Source organism: Ruditapes philippinarum, unplaced genomic scaffold (genome assembly GCF_026571515.1).
Source record: "Ruditapes philippinarum isolate M1 unplaced genomic scaffold, ASM2657151v2 ctg1212_1_1_1_1, whole genome shotgun sequence".
Classification (NCBI taxonomy): Eukaryota; Metazoa; Mollusca; class Bivalvia; order Venerida; family Veneridae; genus Ruditapes; species Ruditapes philippinarum.
The window spans coordinates 121659-147540 of NW_026856678.1; the positions used below are offsets into that span (position 1 = coordinate 121659).

The 25882-nt window shown below is 34.4% G+C and overlaps 2 protein-coding genes across 8 annotated transcripts in view; one reads left to right on the top strand and one right to left on the bottom strand.

Moving 5' to 3' along the window:
* The window catches only part of LOC132747305 (AMP deaminase 2-like), a 63982-nt gene extending 38353 nt beyond the window's left edge, over positions 1 to 25629 (top strand). For all 7 annotated transcript variants that reach the window (XM_060736646.1, XM_060736647.1, XM_060736648.1 and 4 more), the window contains 11 exons: positions 7180 to 7314; positions 7967 to 8029; positions 8285 to 8416; positions 9747 to 9910; positions 10616 to 10742; positions 11924 to 12087; positions 17458 to 17578; positions 18207 to 18380; positions 20531 to 20641; positions 23061 to 23214; positions 25076 to 25629. In XM_060736646.1, the coding sequence (XP_060592629.1) occupies positions 7180 to 7314; positions 7967 to 8029; positions 8285 to 8416; positions 9747 to 9910; positions 10616 to 10742; positions 11924 to 12087; positions 17458 to 17578; positions 18207 to 18380; positions 20531 to 20641; positions 23061 to 23214; positions 25076 to 25140 (1410 nt within the window). In that variant the 3' untranslated portion in view covers positions 25141 to 25629. The remainder of the gene's footprint in view (positions 1 to 7179; positions 7315 to 7966; positions 8030 to 8284; positions 8417 to 9746; positions 9911 to 10615; positions 10743 to 11923; positions 12088 to 17457; positions 17579 to 18206; positions 18381 to 20530; positions 20642 to 23060; positions 23215 to 25075) is intronic.
* Positions 937 to 4368, bottom strand: LOC132747301 (uncharacterized). The gene is made up of 4 exons (XM_060736635.1): positions 4211 to 4368; positions 2520 to 3818; positions 1463 to 1594; positions 937 to 1069 (listed from the first exon to the last, which is right to left on the bottom strand). The coding sequence occupies exons 1-2, from the start codon at positions 4348 to 4350 to the stop codon at positions 3230 to 3232; spliced, it is 729 nt and encodes a 242-aa protein (XP_060592618.1). The 5' UTR covers positions 4351 to 4368; the 3' UTR covers positions 937 to 1069; positions 1463 to 1594; positions 2520 to 3229.
* Positions 25630 to 25882: the final 253 nt, after the last annotated feature.

Genomic DNA, 25882 nt, shown 5'->3' on the forward strand with positions numbered 1-25882 from the left:
GCAAAATGTATGTTCCAAAGAAGATCTATTTCCAAGGACAATTATCAAAACAATACTTCTAAAATATGAATTTGATAGTATTCAAACTTTACCGAGCATGGTAAATCATGTATAAGCCATTAATGGTAGAATGCTACGTCAGCGCGCACCTGTAAAATGCTCTCAATCGGGCTTTTTTGTGTAAATATCCCGTCGAGTCGAAGATAAAATATGTTTGTATTCCAAGAAATCGTTAGAAAATAATAAGAATGTAGCGTTTTTATTTAAAGTAATTGATATAAGTGCCTAGTTACTGCCTAGTTTAGACCTGAAAACGGATAAAGTTTTTTTTTCTAAATGCTCCCACTCGGACTCCTAAACAAAATTTTGTCTTCGAGTCGACGAGATAACAATTCGATTGGTAGTATTTTGTAGGTGCGGGATGACGTAGTATCCTACCATTGGTCATCGGTGCATCTTAGATAAGGTCCATTTTTTCTGCATTTAACAGAAGCAAACTTGTTGATTACAACATCAACGTCAACATCAATTTCTCTGTGGATATGAAGAATGCCGAGATCGGACAATCTGTCACCCGTCATCGTGCTTCTCATGTAAGATTTGATACGGCGCATAGAACTGAATGAGCGTTCACAGGACGCAGACGTAGCCGGCATTGTTAGCAATACTGACAACGCTTTGTGAATACCAGGATATGCGGCCTTAGGAGTGCTGTCAAGTAGAGACAGAAGAGTTGATGGCCTTGGTCTGCCGTCATCTTGACTCCACCGCGCCCTCTCAGCATCGAATTTCACCCTGAAACACTTCTTTCGATATATTCCTATCCTGGCTGTAGCTTGTGAATATAGAATCTACATGTCCATCATTCAGGTTCCTGATCTTTGAGGGCATGAGCATTTGTGCACAAAAACGATCATGATTGCTCATCACCCGGGTTACTAATTTCCTCGGCAAGATGGTCAACGAAAACGTTGAATAAAGATACTCGCCAGTATTCCTTTGGATCCCCAATCTGATAATTGGCTCTATGGCGCTGTCTGGCGGCTTGACGCGGTACACTTGCATCAATCTGTACAAACACAAACAATAATTGTGAAAATAATTTGATTGTACTATTTTCGATGTATGTGGTAACTGCGTTCGTATACATGTACCATATAAAATATCCCCTTAAAGTTAAAATAAATTGTGGTTTTTATCATAGTGATGTTCGTAATACACGTGCTGCTTCTGTCAAAGGTCAACTAGTTAACTTATACTATTATAAGGTTATAAGGCTTAGTAAGCACTATATTTATTACTAATTGGCCATAAAACAAATGCACTGTTATATGGAGGGATTTGATCGGTCTTAAAAATTTGAAGATCTCATTTTTATAGGCATTTATTATAATAGTGGTTGAATCGTTTTACCATTTTTATATACCATTAAACAATAAATAAGGATTTTCTGATATTTTACCTGAAATTCAGCAGCTATGTCCACGGCTGTCTGGTAAATTGCATCAAACACCGCATCGTCCTGTCGTTCTGCACGTAGAATGTCTACCACAACACCGGCTTCACGTACAGCCTCTAACAAATCCATACTCACCTGTAAGGAAAAATGAATAATCCTACGCATGACAATTGTGATATTCACTTGACGATCTTGGAAATGTATGAGATCTAATAAGTCAGAATTAAAGGATATTGATTGAGTGTATGAGTACTACTGAATTAATTGAACGTGCTCAATAAGATAATATTTTGCAAGCCTCTAAATGAACTTACAAGAATTTAATATTCTAATTATCACAAACATAACACAAAACAAAAAACAAAAAAGACTCAGTGTTTAAAGTGAAAAACAACCATTTGCACGGCAATATGATTCCATTATCATGATTATGGAGTCGCAAAAGCGATACGGGTATGTGATAAAATCCATTAAGTTATATCAAGAAGCTACAGATGCTGTCTTCTTGTAAAGCTGTTTTTAAAGTTACCATACCAATTATGATTATAATTACCAGTAATAAGTTTTTAAAATATTATAAATGATAAATGACAATATAAGATAAAGACAGAGATGTCAAACGGGTTTCAATACCAGTACAATCAATGTAGGAGCTTTTTATTTTCTATATGTTAATTATTTAAAGGCACATTATGCCTCAGAACAAATAAATGTTGTTGTTTTTTTCTTAAGAAGGGAAAACATGAGTTCTATGCTATTTTATGTAATAATTTCAGAAGATGTTAGACACTTATTACCTTTAGAAAGCATCACATTATGTTAAATAGTTTGTCATAAAAAGTAGCAAAATGTATACAACGAAGTATTTTGACTCCACACAAAAACACTTAATCACTGAAAATGTACTAAGTTTAGAAAGGCAGGAAGAGCAAAATATCGTCGTAAATGATAAACCTTTCAGGAATACAAAATATAAATATCATTGTAGAAATAATCATAGTTTATATGGGCCTTTAATTTTACTAACGATAATATAACGAACACATTCATATACAGTAACCTCTTGAAGTATTCCAGTCAGTCCAACAAGGATATTGAGGATGTGTTCGCAGGTAACAAGAGTAATGATGAATCAAAATCGCAGTATAGCACGCACGTGCTCCCCAGCCTTATCGTCATTGTCAGCCTCAAGAGATTCCAGGGCGTGAACGACAACTGGAAATGCCTGTTTGAAAGTTGTTAATGCATCTGCACGGCTCATCCATCTCGTTTCACAGAGGGTCTTGAGCTTCTGTCGACCTTCTAATTGAGCACGTGTGACGGGGTCTTCGGACAACTCTGTAACAAAAGCCTCCAAACGCTTCCCTGAGTAAGAAAATGCAAACCCGATGTCTTGCACTGTTTTCATCATAGTTCTAACACATTGAAGCTTGCATGTGTGTACTACTGACAAGTTAAGGCAGTGTGATTTACAGTGCACGTAACTAGCAAGGGGTACGCGCTCACGCACTAACGCTTGAACACCGTTGTACTTTCCGGCCATATTTCCTGCTCCGTCGTAACACTGACCACGTAACTTTAAAATGTCAAGTCCACAGCCTTGCAAGTGGTCTAAAATTTCGTTTGCCAGGTGTACACCTTTAATAGAACTGCAGGTGACAAAACCGATAAACTTTTCAAAGAGTTGATACTGTTCACCGTTATGAACAACATAACGCACGCATATCGATAACTGTTCCTTTGTTGAACAGTCAGTAGCTTCGTCAGCCATCACGGCAAAAAATCAGATTTTCTGCATTCAGAAATTATCTGCTGCCTTACTTGATCAGCACAGAGGCTTATCAGCTCATTCTGAATCTCGGGGGAAGTGTATCGTGCGTTATCTTTTCCATGCTGAAGGTGGTTTGCCAGTAGAGGGTCAGTTTGTGCATGAGACTGCAACACTGCCATAAAATTACTCCGTTCTTCAGTATGACCCCTAAAAGGTATGTTTTGTTTCCCTAGCAACAGCACAACTTGAATAATCTTGGCTAGTATGTGCCTATTATGCTGCACTGTCTCCTTCGCTGTAGATGACAACTTGCATATTATAGATTCCTTCTTTCCATTAAGAATATCAACAAAATTATCTGCCATGACGATGTTATTCTTGTGAACTTCATCTACGCAATGGCGGGCCAACACTGTTGATATGTTTTTCCAGTCATTAAATGGAGTTGATGACAAAGTCCTTGACTTCCCGTTACTGAAGATCAGGCATGGAGCGCACATGACTGAGTCCATGGAAACCGAGTAAACCAGCCAATGATGAGATTTCAACCAGTTCTCGTTGAAATGCCGTAATTTACCACCGATAAATCTAAAACAAACGGGGGAAAATATATATTACAAGCTTTAACTTTCTTCACGTATAACCAAAAATCACGTTTAACCAAATAGAAAAAAAGATAGAAAAAATGCGCACTTTCGTATATAGATCTATAGACATATCAAAATTAATGCACACTTGTTTGTTGTGATGTGCTTTCTTTTGCTCGAAGTATACTTTGGAAATCGACTAACAGCGTTTTATTGCGTGCGGGTCACATTTTTTTGTTTTTGTTTTTTTTATATTTAAGAATTCTGATATTCAGTTTAATCCTAATAGTTGTAATATAGGCCTTAATACATGTTAATTACTTCATTTTTTTTCCATTTTCTACTAGATTTATAAATTTGTATTCTACCAGATTTCACATAAAGACAACTGACCTGGACGGGAACTTATATTTATGAGCATCATTCCAAGGTTTTGAAAGCAACGACAGTTTGTCATTTTCATCTAAGTCAGCTAGTCTACCAGACACTGTGAAAACATCACGATAAGGAGGATCACATAAAACAGTTGACATTTTGAAAAAATGCCGCCTTAAAACTACCGGCATTTCCGATGTAAACATTTCATACGGATACCAATGTAATTTGACGATAAAGCGCTATGACGTAAGTGTCATTATGAAGGGGGACAACTGTAATCGTTCTATATGTTATACTGTACAACAAATAAAGCGTTACAAACACAGAAATAATGGAACATAGGTAGGCCACCCGAGCAAAGAAATATAATGTTTCCTTAGAGGCAAATAAAACATTTGATTTTAGACCACACGCGTCTTAACCCACTACCACCACGTACACCCCTCCTGTTTTTATTGTATTTTTGGGACTTTTGAAAATGTCATTTTCTTGACCAACTTGTAGGCCCGGGCCTACAGGGCCTAATAGTAGCTACGCCACTGACAATAACTGAAATGTTCACATAAGCCTTAAGTTGAATTAAGACTTCTATAACAGTTTAACAATTATGACAAGTTATTCCCCCTTTCAAATGTAAATTTTTTTTCATTGGAAGCTTTTACGAGGGCTGTCCAAAAAATTCTTGCACTGCAGTTATTGTTGTGAGAGTTATTGATATAAAAACATTAATTATATATCACTTGAATGGGGGATCTGTCTCGAATGAGAAAACAAAAGAAAAAAACGTGTAACCGGCATGTCGTGAAAACGAATTGTCATACAGTAACCTTGGTAACGTAATACCGGCGCACGACAAAAAATTGGGTTAGTTCATTACTTTGATGCATCACGGTATTCTTAAAACACAACAAATAAGCGTTAAAATCCAGGGAAAAGTATGTGTACGTATTCCAAACGTCACTATTAAATATTACGTCATTTGCCTTATTGTAATGTCGTAAACAAACATTTGTGTGAGGTCGTCAATATTGTAATTACGTAAAAATGTCAGTCGCTAAACGTCTCGAAATACTGACGATCATTACATTTTGTGCAAATATTGGTAAAACACAAACAAATACCTACAAAGAACTTATTAGGGCAAGCGGGGACAAATTCAGTGTCACCAAGGCTGGTTTTTAAATGGCACAAACGCTCTGTAGAAGGGCGAGAGTCGGTAGACGATGACAACCGGTCAGGCAGACGTCCATCCATAATGCCGGACTATGTGACGAGGGTTGTCCAATATATTCGTTCACTGGTGGGATAGTTACATGTACTTTGCATAAGAACAATAAAAACTACAACATACTTTGCATCAATCTTTCCTCTTTTGACAGTAAAACAAATAATAACATAAAAAACAAATGCCTCTTTACAAGCAACAAACAATTAATACAATTACAGTAATGAACAAACCCAATTTTTTGCCGTGCGCCGGTATTACGTTACTAAGGTAACTTAATGACCATTCTGTTACACGACATGCCAGTTACCCGGCTTTTTCTTTTGTTTTCTTATTTGAGACATATTTCCCCTTCAAGTGATATATAATTCATTTGTTTTTATTAATAACTCTTACGACAATTACTGCAGTGCACGAATTTTTGGACAACCCTCGTAGTTATCACAGATGGAGTGAAAATGTCTTTCCTTCTTTTTCCAGACAAATGGTTCGATTTTTTAAATGTGATAAAACTATATTTATTAATTTTAGTTTGTTCATATATTACCATGGCAGAAGTTACATGTAGCCATGATTGTCAAATGATTTTGATATATGTGTAATGTGCTTCTTTTTTTTAAAGGAATGCAAACTTTCTAATTTTTGCCCTATAAATCATATTTTAAAGACAAAAACACAAGGAAGAGTATTTAAAGAAGAACACTCTTTTTTTTTTGATACGGTATAAAATATATTTTCCTTTCTGAGAAAAAGTTATATATCTGCATACAAAATATCAAATTTTCATTCCATATCTATGTACACAGATGGTGTTATTGTTATGCAATACATTGTTGTACAATTAAAAGTTTGCTAATTAATTAAATTCTGTAAGTTTATAGTATCATGGTTAAAGGAGTGGTTATTTTCTCCATAGTAGATGCAACTCCTTGGTGGAAAAAACGTGAAATTTATCACGCATATAAATCTACTTGTGACAAATTAAGAAGAAAATATTAACAGATTGTCATGGAAAAAAAATAGCAAAATTAATAAGCTTACTTCAGACTGTAAAAATGAATTAAGAAATGTTGATAAGTTGAATCTAAATGAATAACTTTTAAAGGTTTTAAGTTTGCACTCTTTTGGTGAAGAAAAAAAAATGAAAAAAAAAATTATTTATGTATATCCAGGTTTAATTTTGACATTTTGACTTGGAAAGTCCAAATCAATTTTTTTTTTTTAATTCATGATATTGCTCAGTTTATCATTTTTGAAGAAATAAGGGATTGGTAGAGACACTGGCTTTAATTGAAAAGGATAGCTTTCATGCTATTGCATGTAAGTAAACTCCTACAGAAAAATGCAATACAGAAAGCATTCAAGTGACATAACTGTAAGTTACATTTTGTTAAAATTACTACCGTTTTCAGTTTTAAGAATATTGGTTAAAACTTACATGATAAACGGAAGAAATGAGTTCTGACGAAAGAACATTTGAGCAGCGTCATGAAAAAACCAACATAATGGGTTTGCGACCAGCATGGATCTAGACCAGCCTGTGCATCTGCGCAGTCTGATCAGGATCCATACTGTTCACTTACAAACCCTATAACAAGTAGAGAAACTGATAGCGAACAGCATGGATCCTGATCAGACTGCACGGATGCGCAGGCTGGTCTGGATCCATGATGGTCGCAAACCCATTATGTTGGTTTTATCGTTACACAGCTCATTTTCTGTGTTTGACATATATCAGAGTTCGCTTTTTTTTTGGCAGGTGGATACCCACGTTCACGCATCTTCGTGTATGAATCAGAAACATTTGCTGCGGTTTATCAAGAAGACGATGAGAACTAGTCCTGATGAAGAAGTGTGCAAGGACAAAACTGGCAAAGTTATGACACTCAAAGAGGTATATATAAGAAAATTATATTTAAAAGGCACTCCACTGAGCTATTTTTGACATGACTGGATTAGAAATATATTTTTGAGATTTTATGTACCATTAGATGTAGGTCTGGGCTCAAAGTTCAAGATCATATTTGCTTACTCTGTTTTGTTAAAATTGTTTTAATTGTGCAAAATGAACCAAAACGAAGACTTAGTGCTTGATGCTTTTAAAGTAAATCAGGCTAAAAATCACCTAAAATCTATTTTCATTTTAAATTAAGTTAAGCCTGGCAAGTCAGCAAGTGTCTTATGCATTATGACAAGACTCTTAAACAATTGGCTTCTTGAATATAAGCCTTGACCTGCTGGCGGCAGCTGACTTTACCCATACAACCAGTGGCAGGCCAAGATTAGCGGGTCTTTCAGTGCTATCTGAGCATGGTCTGCACGGTTTGCTCTTCAGTCAGTACATATTTTACAAGTACATATATCCTACAAATTGATAATGAAATATTCCAAAGTGGAAGTTAGACTAGTTCTTCCAGAAAATTCACCAGGTTAAGTGCTTGAAACAGTACTAAAAGGTATAATTGATATTTTAAATATTTATTATTACTTCAGGTTATGTTTTGTATATGAAATAAATCTTAGATCTCGTGGAATCTTCTTTTCAGGTTTTCCAGTATATAAATCTTGAGCCCTATGATCTGAGTGTGGATTTACTAGATGTACATGCAGTAAGTGATACTTGAATTATTAAGTTTTTTTATTGTATAACATGTTCCATAAAATTATTTTATTAGAATTACTTCACTTCAAAATAGTGCCACTTTGAAAGTGTATTAAGAAAAAATGAAGTTGTCTACACATTTTAAATAAGATCTCTTTTGTTTTTTATTAAGAAAATTTCCATATGCTTGTTTCTATATTTAACTTTGTTACTATATATAGAATTATGATGGATGTGCTTGATTATTTTATTGTAATTTCAGGACAGGAATACGTTCCATAGATTTGACAAGTTCAATGCTAAGTACAACCCTATTGGTGAGAGTAGGCTTAGAGAGATATTTATCAAGACAGACAATTATATCAATGGAAAATATTACGCACAAGTTATGAAGGTATTACTTAATGAAATAGAGACTTTACTTTCAATTACCACTTTTTAAAATACCGGTATATCATCATTTATAGTGTTAGTTTGACTCCAAACCAAAACTCACAGAAAAATTATTCAGAAATGTGAGTAAGGATGTAAGCTACATTATAAAGCTAAAAATACCATGCAATTTTACCCAATGACTTACTGCTGTTGCTAATTTTCATATTTGATTTCACAATTTTCCATGCTTATGCAAAAGGATTTCAATATGTTTTAAGCATATATTATACATGTAATTAAAGTTTCATGCTTATAAGATGCAATTTGAGGTCGGCTACCCAGGTCTAACCAGTAATGAAGTTTGGTATACTAAACCATGATCATGGCCCAAGTATGGCTTGAACCCAGAACTCCTGGGTTGGGAGGCAGCAACTTTGTCAACTTTAACCACTTGTTCCATTTTCCTCTAACTTTGATTAATCTGATTGTCAGATTGATAAAGGAAACTCTTAATGTTTATGTTACTCATCAAAAAAAGAAAGAAAGAAGTCATCAAAGTTTGAAATACAATATGTAACATGATTTACAGCCAGTATAATATGACTCCCCAATCTGTTTGATGTTTACCTATGATTTTACCTAGATAAGATTTTGTAATTAAATAAGCATGCTTTATGTATATAGGATCTATTTTATATGTTACAGATACCTTGGTCTGATGTATCTTTTATCATATTATATGCTATTTAATACCAACATACATGTGTATTTCAATAGATTTAAGTCCTTAATATCTATTTCTTTATTTCTTTTTGATGTTTACTTTTGCCAACTATGAACGTAACAAAAAAAGAAATTTAGCAACCTCTAGGTTTATTTTTAGCACTTTGATATACACTAAACTATGTCTCCATGTACAATTATTAATCATTTTAACGCTCAAAATCTGGATGATAATTCTGTGTACAGTAATCAAAAGTAATGTGAAAAAGTTGTTGTATTTATTTTTGTATTTACATAAGCTATATTTTTTTGGGGTTCAATTTAATTGACACCTATCTTTTTGAACATTATTTTTTTCTTGTCAGTCTCTCTGAATAACTTTAAGCTTGGTTATGAAACCTTCATTTTATGTGCTAAATTTACACATTATTTATCTGTAGAACATTCTTATTTTATTATATTGAAATAAAATATTATGAACTTTGACCCCTTCATGACCTTTACCTACAAGGTCCAATTTTCTAACTTCAAGTTAAATTTTTGTGATATGGATATAGACAGATGTATTTTTCTACTTTTTATAGTTTCACTTAATTTTCAATTGTGATGTAATTCTTGTTCTACAGGAAGTGATGCAAGATTTGGAAGAGAGTAAATACCAGAATGCCGAACTGCGCTTGTCCATATACGGCAAGTCTCGTGACGAGTGGGACAAACTTGCAAAGTGGGCGGTAAACAACAAGGTGTATTCTGATAATGTACGATGGCTGATTCAAATTCCTCGCCTCTAGTAAGTAAAGTTAGAAAATGTGTTTAAAAACGACCTTCATCTTTTCTAAATGTTAATTATATTATTTTTAGATAAATTGTTTTATATAATTGTCAGATCAAAAGAATGAAGGTGGAAATTGAAATTTGTCATGATAGGACTTGATTCATTTGGATATTGTGCTCTTTTGATATAAAACTAGTTTATTTCAACCTTGGATCATATTGAAAGCAATTACATTAACAATTCAGTAAATACAATTAGCATTGTATTCACTTTTAATATGATACACGGTTGAAATGAAATGATTTTTTAAAAGAGAGAATAATGGCCATCTGAATAAAATTGTGAACATCCATTAAAATACAAAACATGTGGGGGTATTCATGGCCCTGTGTTTAAGGTTGTTGACTTAAAACCACCAGCCCCTCACCTCTGTAGGTTTGAATCCCCTCAGGGACTTTGGGTTCTTTCCTGTGAGGAAACTATTAAGCTATCTTGCAGAAGGTTGGTGTTGTCTGCACAGGTGCCTGTTTGTGAGGCTTTCTCAATGAGTCGTGGTGGTCAACAATTATGAGCAAATTGTCTACAAATGTTATGAGTGAGTCACATAAATAAGTGAAAGATTATTGAGTTGATATAGAAGTTCAATGGATCAAATTTGACACATAATTTAAGTAATGCTTTCAAGTTATTATTAATTTATGTATATTTCAATGATTTCAGCGATGTGTACAAGACGAATAAACTGGTGAACAACTTTCAGGACCTGTTGGAAAACCTGTTCATGCCACTGTTTGAAGTCACCAGTGATCCCAAATCTCACCCAGAACTTCATTCATTCTTACAACATGTAAGCACTCAGTATATCCTTCAATTTACATTTTTCGGGTTTGACACTTCTTAAAAAATATTAATTTTGGGCTATCTTGTTCACCCTAGTGTGAGTTTTAACTTCACACTTGGTTCAGTATTTGCGTGCAGTTTGATATATCTTTAACCACAGACAGTTTTTACTTGAAAGAAAATTCACACATGTATTGAAGTTGATGATTTTAGGTCAGAGTCCCAGACATATAACTCTAACCAATTCATTTTGAATGTTTAAAATGTTTTTATTAACCGTTATTAACGCCACTAAATTTCTTCAGTGAACTTGCCCATCTTTCATTCTTGACAAAACCATTCATCATTTTTAGGGAAAATTTCAAAGTATGTAGTGACTGATCAGCAAACAGTGCAGACTATAATCAGATGGCATGGATGTACCAGCTGATCTTGGTCTGCACTGGTTGCATGGGTTGACAAAGTCTCAACTAGCAGACTTAAGGATTCAGATACATTATTGGAGAATCAACCTGTGATATTTTAAATATTATATAATGTAATATAGCTGATATGGCGTTATTTACATTTTAAACACATTTTGAACGAATTTTGAAAGTACAGGTTAATAAACTATCGTGTTTGTGGCTTTCTGGATTTTTTTCTCTATATCATTTACACTCACAATTCATCATTAATTTTTTCTTCATGTTTACCACATTTCTTCCCTAGTCGCAGATGATACTTTTGGGAACATTCATCATTTTCAACGTTCTCATTGTTTAAACTGTAGTTTTGGGTTTAAATTTTACTTTTATACAATTCATGAAAGTTTTGATGAAATTGTTTAGAATGTTTAACATTTGTTAGTATCAAACATTCATGCATCATGTTATATCATTTGTGATTGACTTTTAATTGTTAATGTCGAGGTTTCTTAGAAGGTAACAGGACATCATTTGTTATGAGTTAAAACAAATTTCCCCCTTTATTATAATTATGGTGAGTAACATACAGTTGCAACTTTTCAATCCTTTTTATAGAACCATAGTAAAGAATATAAGTTTCGAACAAGATTAAGTCTTTTTACTGGCCCTTGGCCTTTTATGATTAATCAGAGAGTAGTAGCTATTATGGTGAAATATTTTTGGTTTAATAACTTCTCCCTTCCATACATAAATTCAATGTTATCTCCCTTTGTTATAAAAGGTGACAGGATTAGATTCAGTTGATGATGAGTCAAAGACTGAACATATCAGGTTTGATTACGATACCCCGATGCCAGACAAGTGGACGCAAGTGGAAAACCCTCCATACAGCTACTACATTTACTTCATGTATGCTAATTTAGTGGTCCTTAACCATTTCAGAAGGTAAGAGTCAACTAAATTTATCATTTCATACTAAGCTCAAGTGAGCAAGTATTCTGTGTTTTTGGACCTTGGAATTTTTTCAGAAAGTTAGATTGTGGGATTATAACTTTCTCTATGGGCTTAAACATATTTATTTTAGCTTGATTGCCAAACAAGTTCTTGCAACTTATATTAATCACTTCAGAGTCCACTTCCTGGAACCAACCAGTACTGGTGTCATATGAAGAAACATGGTTGTGACCCGATTATGGCTCGAATCCATGATCCCTGAGTTGCGGATAACTTAACCTCTAGGCCACCGCTTCACTTTCTCTGTAATGTTGATAAGCTTAAAATGTTCGGGAACTTACCAGTTTATCACAATATGCTTTTACTTATTTACATAATGAAGATTCCATTATTATGTCTCCCCCACCTCGGGGGGAGACATATTGTTTTTGCCCTGTCCGTCCGTCCGTCCGTCAGTCCGTCCGTCCGTCCGTCCGTCCATTCTTTGTTTCCGGACGATAACTAGAGTTCCTTTTGACCTACAGCTCTCAAACTTCATAGGATGAATGGTCTTATTGAGCAGATGATCCCTATTGTTTTTGGGGTCAGTAGTTCAAAGGTCAAGGTCACAGTGACCGTTGGTCAATTTCTCGTTTCCGGATGATAACTAGAGTTCCTTTTGACCTACAGCCCTCAAACTTCATAGGATGATTGGTCTTATAGAGCTGATGATCCCTATTGTTTTTGGGTCAGTAGGTCAAAGGTCAAGGTCACACTGACCGTTGGTCAATTTCTCGTTTCGGGATGATAACTAGAGTTCCTTTTAGACCTACAGACCTCAAACTTCATAGGATGATTGGTCTTATTTGAGCAGATGATCCCTATTGTTTTTGGGGTCAGTAGTTCAAAGGTCAAGGTCACAGTGACCGTTGGTCAATTTCTCGTTTCCGGATGATAACTAGAGTTCCTTTTGACCTACAGCCCTCAAACTTCATAGGATGATTGGTCTTATAGAGCAGATGATCCCTATTGTTTTTTGGGGTCAGTAGGTCAAAGGTCAAGGTCACAGTGACCGTTGGTCATTTTCTCATTTCCGGATGATAACTAGAGTTCCTTTTGACCTACAACCTCAAACTGGGGGGAGACATATTGTTTTTGCCCTGTCCGTGTCCGTCAGTCTGTCCCGTCCGAGTCCGTACGTCCATTCCTTCGTTTCCGGACGATAACTAGAGTTCCTTTGACCTACAGCTCTCAAACTTCATAGGATGAATGGTCTTATTGAGCAGATGATCCCTATTGTTTTTGGGGTCAGTAGTTCAAAGGTCAAGGTCACAGTGACCGTTGGTCAATTTCTCGTTTCCGGATGATAACTAGAGTTCCTTTTGACCTACAGCCCTCAAACTTCATAGGATGAATGGTCTTATTGAGCTGATGATCCCTATTGTTTTTGGGGTCAGTAGGTCAAACGAGTGGAGTCATCCCAACACACTACAGTTATCATGATTTGACATACATTGAAATTTGAGTTGTCTTTCAATAGTGTAAAAAAATCTGACAATATGAACGTTTGTTTCAAGTATCATCAAAATCCTTCAAAGGGTTGAAGAGTTATGGAGCAGACACAATTTCCTTTAATTTCGTTTGTGAAACTATATATGATATGACATTCAAGTGTCAAGTAGACCTTGACCTTGGAACCAGCCATACGAAACATGTACTCTACACGTTCTCTGGATGTGGTGAATTTTTAGCTCACCTGTCACAAAGTGACAGGGTGAGCTTTTGTGATCACTTTTCGTCCGGCGTCCGTCCGTCCGTCCGTCGTCCGTAAACTTTTTCTTTAAATGACATCTCCTCATAAACCACTAAGCCAATTTCATCCAAACTTCACAGGAATGTTCCTTTGGTGGTCACCTTTAAAAATTGTTCAAAGAATTTAATTCCATGCAGAACTCTGGTTGCCATGGCAACCGAAAGAAAAACCTTTAAATATCTTCTTTCAAAAAACCATAAGAGCTAGAGCTGAGATATTTGGCATGAAACATCTTCTAGTGAGTGTCTTCCAAGTTTGTTCAAATAAAAGCCCTGGGGTCAAAATTGGCCCCGCCCCGGGGGGTCATTGATTTTCCCTATATGCATATAGTAAAAACTTAAAAAATCTTCTTTTAAAGAACCCAAAAAGCTAGAGCTAAGATATTTAGCATGAAACATGTTCTAATGGGTGTCTACCAAGTTTGTTCAAATAAAAGCCCTGGGGTCAAAATTGGCCCCGCCCCGGGGGGTCATTGATTTTCCCTATATGCAAATAGTAAAAAACTTAAAAAATCTTCTTTTAAAGAACTCAAAGAGCTATGGCTAAGATATTGAGCATCAAACATGTTCTAATGGGTGTCTACCAAGTTTGTTCAAATAAAAGCCCTGAGGTCAAAATTGGCACCGCCCCAGGGGGTCATTGATTTTCCCTATATGCATATAGTAAAAACTTAAAAAATCTTCTTTTAAAGACCAAAAGAGTTAGAGCTAAGATATTTATCATGAAACATGTTATAATAAGTGTCTACCAAGTTTGTTCAAATAAAAAGCCCTGGGGCCAAAATTGGCCCCGCCCCGGGGGTCATTGATTTTCCCTATATGCATATAGTAAAAACTTAAAAAATCTTCTTTAAAAGAACTCAAAGAGCTATGGCTAAGATATTTAGCATCAAACATGTTCTAATAGGTGTCTACCAAGTTTGTTCAAATAAAAGCCCTGGGGTCAAAATTGGCCCCGCCCCGGGGGGTCATTGATTTTCCCTATATGCATATAGTAAAAACTTAAAAAATCTTCTTTTAAAGAACCCAAAAAGCTAGAGCTAAGATATTTAGCATGAAACATGTTCTAATGGGTGTCTACCAAGTTTGTTCAAATAAAAGCCCTGGGGTCAAAATTGGCCCCGCCCCGGGGGGTCATTGATTTTCCCTATATGCATATAGTAAAAACTTAAAAAATCTTCTTTTAAAGAACTCAAAGAGCTATGGCTAAGATATTGAGCATCAAACATGTTCTAATGGGTGTCTACCAAGTTTGTTCAAATAAAAGCCCTGAGGTCAAAATTGGCACCGCCCCAGGGGTCATTGATTTTCCCTATATGCATATAGTAAAAACTTAAAAAATCTTCTTTTAAAGAACCAAAAGAGTTAGAGCTAAGATATTTATCATGAAACATGTTAATAAGTGTCTACCAAGTTTGTTCAAATAAAAGCCCTGGGGCCAAAATTGGCCCCGCCCCGGGGGTCATTGATTTTCCCTATATGCATATAGTAAAAACTTAAAAAATCTTCTTTAAAAGAACTCAAAGAGCTATGGCTAAGATATTTAGCATCAAACATGTTCTAATAGGTGTCTACCAAGTTTGTTCAAATAAAAGCCCTGGGGTCAAAATTGGCCCCGCCCCGGGGGGTCATTGATTTTCCCTATATGCATATAGTAAAAACTTAAAAAAATCTTTCTTTTAAAGAACCCAAAAAGCTAGAGCTAAGATATTTTAGCATGAAACATGTTCGTAATGGGTGTTCTACCAAGTTTGTTCAAATAAAAGCCCTGGGGTCAAAATTGGCCCCGCCCCGGGGGGTCATTGATTTTCCCTATATGCATATAGTAAAAACTTAAAAAATCTTCTTTTAAAGAACTCAAAGAGCTATGGCTAAGATATTGAGCATCAAACATGTTCTAATGGGTGTCTACCAAGTTTGTTCAAATAAAAGCCCTGAGGTCAAAATTGGCACCGCCCCAGGGGGTCATTGATTTTCCCTATATGCATATAGTAAAAACTTAAAAAATCTTCTTTTAAAGAACCAAAAGAGTTAGAGCTAAGATATTTATCATGAAACATGTTATAATAAGTGTCTACCAAGTTTGTTCAAATAAAAGCCCTGGGGCCAAAATTGGCCCCGCCCCGGGGGTCATTGATTTTCCCTATATGCATATAGTAAAAACTTAAAAAATCTTCTTTAAAAGAACTCAAAGAGCTATGGCTAAGATATTTAGCATCAAACATGTTCTAATAGGTGTCTACCAAGTTTGTTCAAATAAAAGCCCTGGGGTCAAAATTGGCACCGCCCCAGGGGGTCATTGATTTTCCTTATATGTGTATAGCAAAAACTTAAAAAAATCTTCTTTGAAAAAACCCAAATAGCTAGAGTTAAGATATTAAGCATGAAACATCTTTTAGTGAGTGTCTACAAAGTTTGTTTAAATAAAAGACCTGGGGTCAAAATTGGCCCCGCCCCGGGGGTCATTGATTTTCTTTATATGTGTATAAGCAAAAAATTAAAATCTTCTTTGAAAAAACTCAAATAGCTAGAGTTTAGATATTAAGCATGAAACATCTTCTAGTAAGTGTCTACAAAGTTTGTTCAAATAAAAGCCCTGGGGTCAAAACTGGCCCGGCCCCAGGGGTGTCATTGTTTTTAACTATATGTGTATAGTAAAAACTTTAAAAAAATCTTCTTTTAAAAAGCCCAATGAGCTAGAACTTAAGATGTTTAGCATGAAACATCTTCTTATGGGTGTCTACCAAGTCTGTTCAAATGAAAGCCCTTGGGTAAAAATTGGCCGGGGGGGCTATATACAGGTGAGCGACCTCAGGGCCATCATGGCCCTCTTGTTGTTTCAAGTATCTACCAGAGAGGCTTCATTGTGAAAACGAGTGGAGTCATCCCAACACACTACAGTTATCATGATTTTACATACATTGTAATTTGAGTTGTCTTTCAATAGTGTAAAAAAATCTGACAATATGAACGTTTGTTTCAAGTATCATCAAAATCCTTTAAAGGTTTGAAGAATTATGGAGCAGACACAATTTCATTTAATTTCATTTGTGAAACTATATATGATATGACCATCAAGTGCAATTTCGTTTGACGCCCGCCTGCCATACGCTGATTGAATAACCAGGATTTTCAAAATTGAATACCTGGTTAAAAACAAACAGTTTAGGAAGCATCTTCTCATACAACCTTAACAATAGAAACCATCCATAGACAGCCTTCATTGAAGTGACTACCGGGTATTTACATTATCTTATCTCCATTTCCATTCCTGTTTCCATTCACAGTTATTCTCAGCAGTGGGGGAGACATGCGCTTTTTTACAAAAGCATCCTCTAGTTGTTTATTAATTTTCACATTTTAATTTTTTAGCACGATTCTCAAAAAGTTTTTCCCAAGATACCAGTAAACTACCCTGAGTAAAATTATATCATTTTTTAATGCTGAATAAATAATATGAATAATTTGTGATTTTTTTGCAACCAAAGCAATGCTAGGTAATAAAATGTCCAATTTATGAAAAAAAATGAAAATCATGTTTGTTCATCTGTTTAACATTGTGTATTACAGAGAACGAGGTATGAACACGTTTGTGTTGCGGCCACATTGTGGAGAAGCGGGTAATGTTACCCATCTTGTAGCAGCGTTCATGTTTGCTGAGAACATATCACATGGTCTGATGCTCAGAAAGGTATTTTTTTGTTGCAAATGTTGTCAGTGATTTCTCCCACTTAAATTGGAAGAGGTCATAGCCTTTTGATTTTGAGAAAAATTATCACTAAAATTTTCAATATGGGAAGTAAAAATGATGGAATAAGTTCAGATTTTTTGGGAAAACTGCATGATTTCAAAGAAAAATTCAATTGGGAAGAGACCTTGTATACTAGGCTAAAGTTATATAAAAGTTTAATGGTCATTTGCCTCCTACAAGTGATTTCAGGATCATGTGGGATGAGCAATCGGTCACTAGAGGAAATATTGGTCAATACTGGTCATATATTTACTGATTAGATGGACTGACTACCAAGAAATGACCAAACATTTGCCTTCTCACATATAAAATTGAGTTTTTTCTTTATGTACATTTTACAAAAGTAAACATTACTCTTATAATAATTGAAGGTAAAGCTATATTAACAAAAAAAATATGGGTCAGTTGAAAAACACTCAACATAAATGAAGCTTTACTTAGCAATGTCAAAGCCAGTTCATTGAGAATATGTCAGTGACCTTAATGTTCATGTTTGGCTATATTTCAAAACCTTAAAGTGCATGTACAACATTTGATATGAATGAAATATTTTTTCTCTATATTTTAGGTACCAGTGTTACAATACCTGTATTACCTGTCACAGATTGGATTGGCTATGTCACCACTGAGTAACAACTCTTTGTTTCTCAACTATCATAGAAACCCCCTGCCAGAATATTTTGCTAGAGGTCTCAATGTCTCCCTTTCCACCGATGATCCTCTTCAATTTCACTTTACAAAGGTTGGTGTACAATTTTTATTATCATTATACCCCCAAAAATGAAGTTTGGGGGGGTATATAGGAGTCACCCGGTGGTCGGTCGGTCGGTCCAGACGTCCGTTACATTTTCCTTGTCCGGAGCATAACTTGAAAACTAATGGTTGGAATTCAATATAACTACATACAATGGTCAAGCACATTGAGAGGAAGTGCAGTGCACAAGAACCATTACTCTATCTTGACTAATTACAGAGTTATTGCCCTTTGTTACTTTTCCTTGTCCGGGGCATAACTTGAAAACTACTGGTTGGAATTAAAAACAACTTCTTACAATTGTCAAACACAATAAATGGAAGTGCAGTGCACAAGAACCATAACTCTATCTAAAGTAATTACAGAGTTATTGCCCTTTGTTGCTTTTCCATTGCTTTTTTTTTTGTCCGTTGCATTTTCCTTGTCCGGAGCATAACTTGAAGACTAATGGTTGGAATTCAATATAACTACAGACAATGGTCAAGCACATTGAGAGGAAGGGCAGTGCGTAAGAAACATAACTCTATCTTGACTAATTACAGAGTTATTGCCCTTTGTTACTTTTCCTTGTCCGTGTCATTACTTGAAAACTACTGGTTGGAATTCAAAACAACTTCATACAATTGTCAAACACAATAAGGGGAAGTGCAGTGCACAAGAACCATAACTCTATCTAAAGTAATTACAGAGTTATTGCCCTTTGTTGCTTTTCAATTGCCTTCTTTTTTTGTCCGGAGCATAACTTGAAGACTAATGGTTGGAATTCAATATAACTACATACAATGGTCAAGCACATTGAGAGGAAGTGCAGTGCATAAGAACCATAACTCTATCTAAAGTAATTACAGAGTTATTGCCCTTTATTACTTTTCCATTGCTTTCTTTTGTCCGGACCATAACTTGAAGACTAATTGTTGGAATTCATTATAACTTCATACAATGGTCCAGCACATTGAGAGGAAGTGCAGTGCACAAGAACCATAACTCCATTTTGACTTATTACAGAGTTACTGCCCTTTGTTTCTTTTCCTTGTCCAGAGCATGACTTTAAAACTACTGGTTGGAATTCAAAACAACTTCATACAATGGTCAAGCACAATAAGGGGAAGTGCAGTGCACAAGAACCATAACTCCATCTTGACTTATTATAGAGTTATTGCCCTTCGTTCTTTTTCTGTGTCTTTCTGGACTTATTACAGAGTAATTCAATTAAACTTCATCAATGGCCAACCACATTGAAAGGAAATGCAACATACATGAACCACAATTATCTTTAATTGCCCACAACCATAACTCTATGTTTCAATTCTTTTACAAGGTATTCTGTTACAAGTAACATCCCCATTTTCGACAAGCAGACTTGTGGGGGTATTAATCACATTTAGTGATAGTTCTAGTTTTAAATAAGAGATTGATCTTTTCCAGCATTGGTTAAAGGTCATAACTGTAATCCATCAAGCAAGCACTGCTTGTCACCTAAGTGCAATAGCTGCTTAACTCCAATTACTGCAATCAGGTGTCATGCTAAGGAGATCATCACAGGTCTAATGCTGTGAAGGGATGAGTGTCTAGTCAATAAAGGGTCTGACATTGTATTTTTGTCTAGACTTAGAGTCACTAGCGAAGTTCTATAGTAACTAGCAAAGTTACAATAATTGATTAAGTCCTATAGTTATTTTCAAAGTCCTAAAGTTATTGACAAAAGTCCAGTAACTATTGACAAAGTTTTGTAACTATTGACAAAGACCTATAGTTATCAGCAAAGTCCTATAGAAATTGACAAAGTCCTATCGACAAAGTCCTAAAATTATTGGCAAAGTCCTTTTCTTATTGAAAAAAGTCCTGTAATTATTTACAAAGTCCTAATTTTTTTGACAAAGTCCTATAGTTATTAACAAAGTCCTATAGTTATTAACAAAGTCCTATAGTTATTAACAAAGTCCTATGGTTAAAAGAGAAAGTCCTATAGTTATTGACAAATTCCTACACTTGTTGACAAAGTTCTATAATTATTGAAAAAGTCCTATAGTTATGAAGAATTCCTATTGTTATTGATAAAGTCCTATAGTTATTTACAAAGTCCTAAAATTATCGGCCAAGTCCTAAATCCATTAATGAATATAATATTACAATTACAGGAACCTCTGATGGAAGAATACAGTATTGCTGCACAAGTGTGGAAGTTGTCAACATGTGATATGTGTGAAATATCTAGAAACAGTGTGGTACAGAGTGGCTTCCCACATGAGGTAATGTCATGTTTGTTTATTCAATGATTCCGGGAATATAATATAACAGGAATTACCGTCTTAATTTCCCCTGAAATATTTCCTGCCCACAAGTATCTGAAATGTTTTCTGCCCAATAGTACCTGCCTTCTAATGACTGAAATAAATTCTGCGCACTGGTTGTAAACTATGGGCAAAATATGTCACTTTTAAATTTTAAGAGATAAAATGTAATGTTGTTGTGCACAGTGATCAATATAATTCTCCGCCATATATGAGTACAGCTAATAAGTTTCCGGTTTTGTTTATGTCTGGGTGTGTGTTTGCATATTCATATCTATCTTCATGATTTTAACCACCATTAATTACCATAATATTTATACTTTAAACACTTTTAATTAACATCGTCCAAGAGCAGAAGAAAAAATTCAATTAATTAATGATATTCACATTTGTATGCTTTATATATGAGTTTAATTCAAGGGTAAAAAGTAAAACTGCAGCAAATTGGATTCTGATTGTGCTGCATCTATCTTGTATGATTAGTGTAGAAAATGTTCATACTTTTATGATTTGTGTTACTACTCTAATGTGTTCAATATATACAATAAGTGAACACTTGTGACCTCTCATTTTTTTACCTTGACTATAAAAAAGCATATGAAGAGGTATTATTCGTATCTTGAATCAGTGTCCATGTATTTTAATGTGCCACATGTAAGTGAACACTTGTGACCTCTTGTTTTTTTTACCTTGACTATGAAAAGGTATATAGAGTGGTACACTTCACATCCTGAATCTGTATCCATGTATTCTAATGTGCCATATGTAAGTGAACACTTGTGACCTTTCATTTTTACCTTGACTTTAAAAAATCTAATTATGAAGAGGTATTCTCACCCTGTTTTCACATTCTTGTGTTCTAATATGCTCCATATCTATAAGTGATCATACAAGCTCACTTGTTTTTCATAATAACAGGTCAAGTTTAAGACAACATCAAGATTGATTATGTTCAAAAAATCTCTAAAGAATACACTTTTGATGCAAAAATTCTATGCTAACGCCTCAGGCCTTCACATTAATATAGAAAAAAGAAAAGTTATCTCAGGTTCGGAAGCATGAAAGGAAATAATATTGAATTTCAGATAGGAGAAAATCGGACTTGGGAAAAAGAAACTTTTACTGTTCTCGAAAATTCAATACTCACTTAATCTGAAAGATATAATAAGTCTTAACTATAACGATAAAATAGAAGATTTAAAATTATTTCTCCAACAATCAGGTCTAAAAGAATTTTAAATCCGTACGGGAAAATAACTGTTAATAAAACCATGGCTCTATCGAAAATCAATCATATGTTTATTTCTCTTCCTAATCCATCAAACAAAGTTATATAAGAACTAGAAACTATATTTTTTCAACTTTCTTTGGAACAATTCCCCAGATAAAATAAAAAGAGAAATGAGCCGCGTCACGACAAAACCAACATAATGGGTTTGCGACCAGCATGGATCCAGACCAGCCTGCGCATCCGCGCAGTCTGATCAGGATCCATGCTGTTCGCTTACCAACACTATTACAAGTGGAGAAACTAATAGCGAACAGCATGGATCCTGATCAGACTGCGTGGATGCGCAGGCTGTTCTGGATCCATGCTGGTCGCAAACCCATTGTTGGTTTTGTCGTGACGCGGCTCATATATTCTTACCTCACATTAAAACACAAGAAAATTTACTGTTGTATGGTTGTATGAATTATTAATAAATGAGGTTCCACATTTGTGGACCTGAAGCTGGAAAAAAAAAAAAACAGGAGATTGTTTATGTTCTAATTTAATATTAAGAACAGCCACAGTAGTTTTTTGTTTACAAAGATTTGTGATATTATTTCTTTGTAAAAAAGTTTATGAGATTGAATTGTTTCATGGCTTTTAAATATATATGCCATGCTTAATCGATTGATTATATTTAAAAGAAATTGATGGTGAATACAATTTGACCAATGTCCTGATAAAATTATATAAAATATATGAGTAAAGGGAAGTAACTGAATTCTTCTTTAATACTTTCTCATAGAATTGTCACTAAATTTATGGATTTTTTGTGTACTTGATGAAATGATATAGGTGGAACCAGGTGTTATTGAGCATGTTTTTAGATTGTGTGCCAATTGTGGCTCTGTAGTATTATTATAGTTAAATAGGTCAAATTTTTTTAATTAAGCAATATTTAATTTCAAATTTACGATTTATTCTTAGATAAAACTAACATTCGGAAAGATTAAATTACATTTGTTTATAAAAGGAGTACATGGTAATGAACAATGTGATTTAAATAACCTAAGCATGTATATATAGTTTATGGTCCAGTGTGGTTTGGAAGCTTTTAGAAAAAATATGAAAGTCAGTTGGAATTTCAAATTTACGCTATTATTTCAGGTAAAACAGCATTGGTTAGGATTGAATTACATGAAAGAGGGAGTGCTGGGTAATGACGTAAGCCGTACCAATATTCCGGACATCCGGTCATCGTACAGATACGAGACCCTGGTGGACGAGCTTAAGTGTATATGTAGAGGTGCTCTCACATTCAGTATGTCTTCCTCCAAAAGCTCATTGAAATAAACTATTACAGTCAAACTTGTGTATAAAGGACAGTAAAACCTGTGTATAAAGGCCAATCTTGAAATATGAGAAAATATGGTGTTTAATGACAGGTGGAATTTGAAAATGGGTTATTTCATCTTGTTTTAATGTAAAAAGTAAGAAGCTTTCCATTACTGACAGGACTTTAATATATTTGGTCTCAATTTAGAAGTGGTCTTTTAGAACAAGTTTGATTGTAACAGCTATTTTGTTAAGGTATTTAAATTCATAATTTCCTTTTGATTGTTAAGTTGAAGAAAAAAGGAAAATTGTGAGAATGAAAACCATTCTGAAATTCAGAGGTCTGATTGGTTGATTTTTTATAGAAGATTTGAATTGAACCAATCACAGTGTTGTGTTTCAAGACTTGTTTTCAATCTTGCATAACCATTTTGAATTCTTGTGAAGATGCTCAACTTTGACCCGATTCAGTCCTAAAGGAAAATATGTAATTGAATTGTTTTGAGTTTTTGTTTGTGATTACAATTTATATTGAAACTATTGTTAATGATAAAAATTATGTATGATAACTTTCTGTGAACTGGCAGGAGTTGTATTAGTTGAAATAGAAAATGGTTGCCAATAATGTATGTTGAAATTTAAGCTAAAATGTACCATATGATTGGAAAGATCCTTTTGATATCTGAATGTTGTATACCATGTTGCAATTGATTTCATTTTTACAAATGATTAAAGAAGCTTGTTTTTGAGAGTAGATGCCAGTTAAAGGGTGCAAAATGTGTCTGCTTCTCAATCAGGGATCAAAGTTTGAGCCCCTACACGAGTCATGACCATATTTCCTCATATGACACCCGTACTGGTTGGTTCCAGTAGCAGGTTCGAAATGATTACTATAAGTTGCAAGAAGTTGTGTTGCAATCTAGCTTAACTAAATACAGGTATGCTTAAACTAGTTATCAATTTATAAAAAAAGAATGGCAAAAAAACAAAACAAATAGAAAATATTTTATTAGTCCCCTACCGGTTTACAGGAGGGGACTTTAGGTTTACCCTCTGTCCATCCGTCTGTCTGTCCAAAGGAACCCAGAGGTACTTGTGTTGACTTGGAGAACAATGGGTAACAGTAAATTCAATTAGACTGAAAATATGGCAAATTTAACACATCAACTGGATCCAGTGATAACTCAAAAAGTACTGAAAATATTTTAATGAAACTTGACATATGGGTAGATGGCAGTCTGGAAATTATGCACGTCTTTTTCTTTTCTTCCTATGTTGAAAATTCTGGTTGCTACGGCAACAAATAGACTAAAAATTATGGCAATTTTTACACATAAACTGAATCCAGTGATACTCAAAAAGTACTGGAAATATTTTTATTTAAAGATGGCAGTTTGGAAATTATGCATGTCTTTATCTTTTCTTCCTATTCTGAAAAAAAATGGTTGCCATGGCAACAAATAGGCTTAAAACATGGCAAATATAACAATATTTGTGATTAGTCAAAAAGAGGTAAAAATTTTTATGAAATTGCATCTTTATTTCAAGAGTTATCTCCTCTTTAAGAATGTTGCTTTTAAAAATGTTATATTTTGATAACAGGGATGTTTCATCTTTAGAGTTATTATTAACTTTAGGGTGTCCTTCAGTCCGTCTGTCTGTCTGTTCATAAAAACTGTATCCTGTGATCACTTTTAAAGAACTTTTCCAACAAATTTACTTAAAATAGAGTAAAATTGAAACATTAGTGAATGGCCACTGGCCCTTACAGAATGTTGATGGGGTTCTAACTGGTAGGGGACTTATGGATTGCTTGCAATACTATGATAATTGCTTGTTTCTTTTAGAAAAAGGCATAAATCAGAGGGCACATTCAGAGGGCTTGTGTAAGTACTGGGGTTCCTTTGAATGAGAAAAAAAGGAAAATGTTTTGTTATTTAATAGGAAATGGATTGTTGTTGAAATTTTTTTATATAGAGTAGATTTTTAAGTATTGTTTTTGTTGAAGTGTTGTTTGAAGATTTTAAGGGGAAGGGAGTATGTCAAGGGGTAGGGAGGGGAATTTGAATTGGATATGGACGGAGAGGAGAGAATATGGGATACACAGCAAGGGGGGATATGGGGTTTAGAAAGAAAGTTATGTTTTTGTAGAAAATTTTAATAGACTAGTATAATTATGTAATATTTTTAATGTTATTTATGCTTAACATAAATGCTTATTATTGGATTTTATGTTAAAAAATTAATTATTTTTTCCATATTTTCTGTCAAAAGTGTGCTTGATTTTTAATTTGTCTTGTTGAACAATTTGCTTTGAATGGATTAGAAACACAGATGTAAGAAATTAGATGATCAGTGCATTTACATAAGGTAGTGTGTACAGAAAATATTTCATAACCAATGGGAATTCCAAATTATGGAAGGTCTGTGGTTCTAGTTAGTCGCCTGCTTATGCCCTGAAATAACCCAGAGCTTTTTTCTCTCTGCCATTAAAGCCCAAAAGTGATCATGATGTTTTTAACATAAGTGTAAATAAACATTGAAGAATGTATGTGTATGATGAATTATCTTATAAATTGCCAAACACATTTAATATAGAAACATAAAAAAAAAAAAAAAAAAAAAATGCACATTCAAGTAATGTCACATAAATA

What these genes read in the sequence shown, in the direction of transcription:
- LOC132747301 (XM_060736635.1), bottom strand. Translation starts at nt 4,350, where the DNA reads ATGTCAACTGTTTTATGTGATCCTCCTTATCGTGATGTTTTCACAGTG. An exon ending in AAATATAAGTTCCCGTCCAG is followed by an intron (nt 3,819 to 4,210) that starts GTCAGTTGTCTT and finishes CGTTTGTTTTAG; the next exon opens with ATTTATCGGTGGTAAATTAC.